Source organism: Convolutriloba macropyga, chromosome 1 (assembly GCF_964194025.1).
Source record: "Convolutriloba macropyga chromosome 1, txConMacr16.3, whole genome shotgun sequence".
Classification (NCBI taxonomy): Eukaryota; Metazoa; Xenacoelomorpha; order Acoela; family Convolutidae; genus Convolutriloba; species Convolutriloba macropyga.
Genome location: NC_134468.1, coordinates 37209313 through 37217909, shown reverse-complemented (window position 1 = coordinate 37217909; position 8597 = coordinate 37209313). Strand labels below are relative to the sequence as shown.

The following is an 8597-nucleotide window of genomic DNA, read 5'->3' as shown; positions in this document are numbered from 1 at the left end:
AAAATTGTGCTTGTCCAGTAAAATCCAAAGCATTGTAGAATTTGTAAAAGAGGAAAAAACAGCGAAGTTCTTTTACAATCAACCCAATCGCTGCTGTTCTCCAAATATCTAGTTAGTTATCACCATATTGAAATATCACGATCTATATTTAAGAACTATCGCAAGATCAAGACCACAGTGAAAAAAATACACTATTATGATAAAATGGTCGATAATCCAAGTTTAATCGCACCTCTCATATTAAACGACCCTGCTAAAAAAGATAAAAGCTTACCATTTCAATGGTTCCTTGAAAGAGAAAATTTTCACGGCCACAATAAAATTTTCTCTATTCTTTCGCACAGTAATTAACGAAATCAATTATCGAACAAACCTTGATTTGTTACCTCAAAATGATTATCACTAAAATGCAGTCTGGGTTTCTAACATGATTTGCATGAGCTGCTAAATGAACTTAAACAATGACGCCATCCCTACATCTACTATGGCATGGAAAACCTTTTTTGCCGACAGTATTATTGCTCGCAGTTTGCCCTGTAGAAGTTACAGTAGACTTGTCCGCCAAGCCTCCCGCTCCACCTGGCGGGGGTATATTAGCCATCATTCCCATAGCAATCCCAACAGCCGCCTGACTCGCGGCACGATTTGATACACTTGCTAGAGCCGCAGCAACGGCTGCAGTGCCCGCGGGTAAACCCGTTCCAGGTGCTTGATTGGATGAGAGACCAGTTTTGGACAGACCAGCTTTGCTCATCGACTGCTGGAGGGCTTTGGCAGCAACTCCAGTTTTACTCTGGGATGTTGACATAGAAGTACTTGGAGCGCCGGTGGGGGGAGCTCCAGCTATCATGATCACGATTTAAACCAAGTTCATGTACAAAATTAATGTAAAATTAAAATATTATTGATGGATAAAGTAAACTGAAACGTCGAAGCTTGATCTATATAGAAGCAACATATTACAAAAAAATAGGAAGCAGTTATAAAAATTAAGATAGATAGAAACAAAATTTCGCTACTGAAACAAAACTGAAAGCCTTAAAATTCTAGGTTTGAAAGCAGGTGATCCCAACACGTACCTTTTAAATTTATTACAACTTTGGCAACGCCAAATTTTCCTTAAAATTACAGCAACTTCGGTTGGCGTCATACTCACCAATCAGTCTATTTCAGGACAATTTCTATTTGAAGTTAACGCTAAATTATGACAATGAAATTTTCAAGATTTTGCTGAACGATGACTTTTTTTGACAATTAAATGGACCGCTGTCAAATTATCACCAATTATCATTTCATTATTACCAATCATCATTTCACCAATATGTTTTGAACTATGATCCTGTCACTTTACATACGATACAAGTCGTTTCTGAGTGTTAATTCTCACAATACTGGGTTGTTTTTTTCAAAATGATAAAAAACGATTTGTCCTATTTAACTTACTTCCCCGTTTTGATTTGGGACTCCCACTTCTGCTCCTCTTCCCACCGTCACTTCCTACACTACCCTCTCGGTCTCCCTTCTTAGCCTTCTGAGATGCCCCCCTTCCACCCTTGGGAGACGCAGATCCTCGTGGGGACTTCCTGCTCTTACCACCTCTGCTCGATTTCTTACGACCTCCTGCGTCATCAGCTCCATCTTTGTCCGATCCGTGTGGGGTACTGGGTTGCTGCTCCGTAGGCTACAATTACACATAAAATTGTTTCAGTTTCATTTAATGGATTATCTAATTTAATAGCTGAAAGTGAAACATGGACAGCAGAAGCCAATTGAATTAATAGCTAAGGAGTTAACCTTGACAAGTATATGAATACCTTTTTTCGAGGAAAAGAGAAAATACGGAAAACGACAGTTTATGGAATTCAAACACACGCTTCATTTTAGCGTCAATCAACTCAACAGCTCAATTATTGATGCTATCAATTAAACATTTCGTGTCTGATGTCCGAAGAATCAAGTATAAATACTCGATTTAGTCGGGCAATTTACAACTCATGTTTTAATATTAGAGTTATAAGCTTGTGTGGAAACCAGCGGCACTAGGCCAATTTAGAGCACATTTGTTTAAAATTTGGATATATGTGCACTAAATTTTCACAAAGCGTTTTGGGACTACAGTGAAAACAGAGAATCTTTCGTCACTACTATCCACGCCAAAAGTCAATACCATTCACACTATATGTAATTCTTTCAACATGAATAAGATAGTGTTAATTAGATAGAAATGAAAAAGGTCCAATTGGCGATTAACTTCAGAAATTTCCGTCTCAATAATATTTGCATATTAAGAGGACAATCAGCAGTTTTGCTATTACACATATCATTGTTCAGAAGAACAATTAAGTCTTTGAATTGGTTCTTAAGCAATTACAAACAGTTTTGGACAATAAAGTTTTAGTCTAATTAAAAGTTCAAATATGTGGAAATGAGTTACGTTTATCCGTAAATACTCGTGAATACTCGTTCGTTTCCACGATATAAGGAACTTATTTCCACGTTTTTTGTAACTATATTCAATTGTTGAAAATCGTATATGAATCGTGAAAACTGGTTGCAGAATTTTGTCACTCGATTTCAAAAAAACTTTAATGAAAATTTTCCTCCTCGGATATTGGCCACGTATTGAAGATTGGCTTAACCAGAGTAACTGTAGAGACCATGAACAACAGTCCATCGTCAACTTTTGAGTATTCAAATACAAGAGCAAAAGAACGGTAAACTATTTTGTTGAAACTAATGTTTTTGATGCAGAATTTTAGCAAAGAGTTTTAACATCAGGAACATTAGCAAGGCAATTCCCTAAAATACCACCAGTTGTAAAATGTTGATTAATTCCTTGAAATTCTAGGACACCTGCTAAGCCAAGTCTTCAGTGACCGGAAAAAAACATTGTAAGAAAAAGCACATTCAATTATTCTTCGAAATGATTGTAAATCACTAATCTTTTTCTTCATCATTACTGTCTTTGTCTAAGAGTTCTTGGGTGTTTAGTTGTTACTAGTTGTATTGTATGTTTGAAGACAGAAAAAGGATATTTGCAGAAAAAAGTTTTTATAAAATAAAGATAAGACCAGAGGCAAATATTAATTTTTATTATTCTAACAGTTCTGTATGAGTTTTCTGCAAAACGCTTTAGTTAATGGAAATTGTGTTTACAAAAATTTTCAAATTCTATTTGAGCAAAGACGACCAGTGTTAAGCTTTTTACAATCGCTAAAAGAGCAAACACTCAGACTAAATACCCAACGGATAACTTAACTAGCCGATTCTGTTCCTCCAAAATAATAAATGCTATTCTGTAAATTGCCTGAGTACTCATGATAAAAATGCCAACAATAGTGAAAAAAATGACAGTACTAGCGATTGAACAGCGCTTATGTAATTTCTACTTCATAAACGATTTCAAACACTAATTTTCAAGAGCAATCTTTATTCTTCATCATTGCCTTCTCTGTCTACGAGCTCATGGCTGTTCAGTTGTTACTAGTTGAGTTGTATATTTGAGGATAGAGCTATCAATTGGTTCTTGAATATAAGCCAGATACTGCAGAAAAAAGTTTTTATAAAATCAAGAGAAGACCAAAGGCAAATATTACTTTGTATTACTCTAACAGTTTTGTTTGAGTTTTCCACAAAACGCTCTAATTACTGGAAATTATGTTTGGAAGGAATTTTCAAATTTTATTTAAACAAAGACGGCAGTATCATCGTGAACAAAATGAAGCATTTTAAAAAAAGCTCTTTCTAGCGCCTTGGATCAAAAGCGACAAGTCTTTAAGTTTGACTAGACCCGTTTTTATAGAACAAAACGCGATCACTGCCTTCATTTAAAACTTATATAAACGATAAAAAACTGAGTGCAATAAAACATTGTTCGGTAAACTTTGATATCTCGAAGACAAAATTCTAGCATATTGATTGCTTCTAAAAAATTTCAAGTTTCAACTGTTTCACAACTGTTGTTAATTTGTTGAGAAAAAAGCTTCTCACTGCAAGCAGAACACAAAATTAAAAAATGAGCTACTAAAAGATCTGCCCAGGTAGCATGAGTGTCCAATTGGCACATTCAAAAGGCTCAGTATTTGTTATTGGAGCAAAAACGTTGCGTTTAGTTAAACGTACCTCAAAAAGATGTTGCAAATGCAAAAAATTAAACTGCATTTTAACAGATTTCGGGCTTCCAAAAAACAGTCAATCCAAAACCTTTTCGAGCTTCAAATATAAAATTGGACTATTGGATTAAAAAGGGCAAGCGCTCCAGTTTGACTAATTTGTGGTATATATAGGACAAAAAATCCTTTACGTTCATAAATTGTGCCTTTTTTATGAAAGTTAGAGAGATAAAACTGGAGTCTTATGAAACTTGTTTTTGTCAAACTGGAGATCTGAAAGCGAACTTTAATACAAAAAATTTGTCTATGTAAGTATCAATATGTTTTACAAATGCCGATTTGTTCGAAAAAGTCTTTCTAGCTGCAAATAGACCATTAAATCAAGATTTTGGCGGCTGACAAATCTGCTGAAGTAGACTGAGTGTCGAATTTGGAACAATTAACATTCATTTTCATTAGAGCAAACACCTTGTGTTCAATTAAAACAAGGAGGCTCGGTAATGTGCGTACGCACATAAGGTTCCGACCCCGCTCATTCACATTCTTGACTTAATTGGCTACCAATTGACGAAGAGATAGAAAACTTTCAAAAACATATATATCGATCAAGCAAACAATGGAATACAATAATGCCACGCCAGAGGGCTGATGAACGTTGTTGATAATAGAACTATTAGAGAGGACTATAATAAATATCAAACAACTAACACTATTTAAGACCAAAACTCGATGTCTATATTAAAAAAAAGTCATAACAAAATCAAACTCGCATGAGATAAAACCTAAACAAAACAACTTAATCTATACTTCATAAGAAAAGATATGGAACCTGTCGTCAATGCGACTGGCTATCACGTCGACAAAAAAGAGCAAAGAGGTGCGAAGTTCAAAAATACGTTTCTATTTTTGAAAACAATTAAATTCACCGTTATTAATGTCATTAGATATCAACTGAAATCCCTAAAATGTTCCTTTAAATCTCCATAGGGAGCAATTGAGTCAAGTTATTATACAATGTTCAATTGCGCAATATTTAAAAGTCAATAGAACCTAGGATTATTGTTACAAATTAAAAAGAAAAAAATCCTATTAAATGTACAAATATAAAAAAATCTCAAATAATTTGAGAAATCTCAAAGTAGCAGTAGTAACAACGCCGAAGAACAAAAGTTTGAAGCTAAAACCGTTATAGAGATTAAAATATAGTTCATAGGAAACAGGTTGTGACCTGTGTTTACAGAGACTGAGCTACAAATCGAACGAAAAACTATTTAAAAAAATGACCAAGCTCAAAAACCCAAATACAATTTTCTAAAAAAATTTTTTCAAAAGCCATAACAGATATAAGATATCAACAAACAGCGATGGAATAATTAGCAATAAATCAGAAAGCCAATTGGGCCTGTTAATATTGAGGGCAAGTCACGACCCCACAAAGCAACATCAAATATATAAAAAAGCCAAAAATTCAATCAATTTTACGAGATCACACTGTTCAAGTCACTGTAATTATAAGATGTTACCTGCGAGATCTGTCAATCGTCACTTTATACTCATCTTAGCATCAAAGAGTTTTCCTTATGAAAGGACTACGTAGACATCACAGCATCAAGAAACCCAAAAATTGAAGTAAAGAAATCTCGAAATCTTTTTTATAAAACTAATGGTCGAAACAATCAGTCACAACGTATAACCAAGCGTGATAAGAATGTTTGATTCAACAAAGGTAATTGAGAATTCTAATCGGTGAGATTGAGTCACATTGCTACGAAAGTGAAAGCAAAAAGGATACAGATGAAAAAAAAACTTTTAAAATTCAAATTGAAAGTCATTAAAACAAACAGCTATAAACTGAAATCTACAACTAGTTTGAATAATACGTCTTGGCGAAGTAATTAAGACTTATCATTATCAGGTATATGAGCTACAGCAACAAAAAAGAAGTCAAACAGGCAAAAACGAAAAAATCATAAAACTTTGCGAGATAACTTTGTCTCAGCCAAAAAAGCATAAACTATACAACAAAACAAAGCATATCCATATACGCCCTTTTCCAAAGCTGTGCATTTTGTTATGTTTTTTTTTTCAATGTGATAATTCGACAAGGAAACAAAATGTACTCATAAAATATGCAAATTCTTCAAAAATAAAAAAAAAATAGAAAACGCGTGGTATCAAAACAAAGAGACGATTAGTTGACCATAAAACAGTTACGGACATTATTTATAAAACAGAGGGAATCCATTTTTGCCTGTTGTTACTGAGACTGCGCCCGAACTTGCGAAAAGTAAGATAACATAGTGGCAAAGAAGCTCAAATATTTAAAATATTTTCTTAAAACAAATATATTCAAAGTCATAACAGACATTAGATAACAACTGAAAGAATTGTTTAGGTTAAATAATATCTCCTAAAACAACTGGATCTTTGATTGGGGACACTAAGTCATTGGGCTACAGCAATTATAACATATGAAAGCAAAACTCAAGAAGTCCATTAAATTTTCACGAAAACATTTGTTCAGAGCCATAAAAATCATGAGCTTAACACTGAAACCATGATATAATCTCTTTGGGTATCGTTTATTGTAAATAGTATCTGTCCTTTATTGAGCCCTGATTTGAAATTATTGTCAGTAATTTACATAAACAACATTTAGATAACGGAAATATTTTGCAAAAAAAAGGTCGCGCCCCCTTAAAATCTAAAAAAATTTTATCGTAAGGATCCATGGTGAGCTCAAGATCAGCCCAGATTTTGCTGCAAGTCTAACAAAACAATCGAATGCTCAAATGGTTGCCAAATAGATCAATTTTTAGACAAAATTTTCCAGTTTGTCAAAAATAAATATAAAGCATTTTGTATAATTATTGAGTTTAAATTTGCATGAAACTGGCAAAGATGTATATCCAGAAGATTCTTAAAGGCAGCGGGAGTACAAATTGCTGTTTTTTGAGCTAAAAAAATGGCCACAATTTTATGGCGTCTTCTTCCAGCAAATTGAAAGCAAGTGGGCTAAATTATATTTTGGTCCACTTTTTGACGAAAAATTCTGAATTTTGAGAATTTTAGCATAAATTCTAGCCAAAAAACTCGAACAATTCAGCAGCCCTCCTCTATCTTTAGGGATAAAAATCAATAACACTATAGTTAAAAAATTTAACATATTTTAACAATTATTTTCAAAAGCCATAACAGACTTGAAACTTCAATAAAAAGCGGTGGATTAAGTTGCAACACCTCAGGAAGCCAATTGGGCCTGTTAATAATGAGACCAATTAACGACCCCACAAAATGACAACAAATACATAAAGAAGCCAAACCTTCAAACAATATTACGGCATCACTGTTCATGGGACTATAATTATAAGATGATACCTGCAAGAACTGTAAGGCAACACTATTGTCTCATCTTAACATCAACGAGTCTTTCATTATAGAAGGACTACGCAGATATTACAACAAAAAGAGATCTAAAAAATGATCAGAATAAAAATCTCAAAATTTTTTTATTAAAACAAATGACCAAGGCAATCAGTCACAATATATAACCAAGCGCGAAAAAAATGTTTGAATCAACAAAAGCAATTGAGACTTCCAATCAGTGGGATTGAGTTACATGGTTACGAAAAAGAAAGCAAAAAGTATACAATTGAAATTTTTTTTTCATAATTCAATTTGAAAGTCAATAAAACAAACAGCTATAAACTGAAATCTTTAACTAGTTTGAATAATACGTCTTGGCGAAGTAATTGAGACCTATCATTATCAGGTATATGAGCTACAGCAACAAAAAAGAAGTCAAACAGGCAAAAACGAAAATATCATAAAACTTTGCGAGATAACTTTGTCTCAGCCAAAAAAGCATAAACTATACAACAAAACAAAGCATATCCATATACGCCCTTTTCCAAAGCTGTGCAATTTGTTATGCTTTTTTTTCAATGTGATAATTCGACAAGGAAACAAAATGTACTCATAAAATATGCAAATTCTTCAAAAATAAAAAAAATAGAAAACGCGTGGACCTGGGGAAGCAATTGAGACCTATCTTTATCAGGTATAACTGTATAACAGGTATATTTGGCAGGATAACTTTGTCTCAGCCGAAAAAGCATAAACTATATAAAAAACTTAAACATAAACTTAAACTTAACATATCCAGATTAGACTTTTTTCAATGCTGTGCATTTTTTTTACTATGCTTTCGTTCAATTGGAATTATCAAAAATGTCATCGATCAGGAATCAAAATGTAAAATATGCAATTATGTTCAAAAACAAAAAAAATTGAAAACGCGTAGCATGAAAACAAAGACGATTAGTTGATCACAAAACCCTTACGGCTATTAATTTATAACCAACAGGAAATCGATTTCTGCCTGTTTTTACTGAGAGTGCGCCCGAAGTTGAGAGAAATAAGATAAAATAGAGGCAAAGCCCGAATATTTACGATATTTTCGTAAAGCAAATATATTCAAAGTCA

General features: G+C 33.4%; 2 protein-coding genes across 2 annotated transcripts in view; one reads left to right on the top strand and one right to left on the bottom strand.

Annotated features, from left to right (window-relative positions):
• The window catches only part of LOC142338415 (non-selective voltage-gated ion channel VDAC2-like), a 420938-nt gene that overhangs the window by 263436 nt on the left and 148905 nt on the right, over nt 1–8597 (top strand). The gene's annotated exons all lie outside the window — the stretch shown is intronic.
• The window catches only part of LOC142339892 (sperm flagellar protein 2-like), a 224973-nt gene that overhangs the window by 151412 nt on the left and 64964 nt on the right, over nt 1–8597 (bottom strand). The window contains exons 30-31 of the mRNA XM_075390265.1: nt 1444–1681; nt 499–843 (exon numbers count right to left, since the gene is read on the bottom strand). Of these exons, the coding sequence (XP_075246380.1) occupies nt 499–843; nt 1444–1681 (583 nt within the window). The remainder of the gene's footprint in view (nt 1–498; nt 844–1443; nt 1682–8597) is intronic.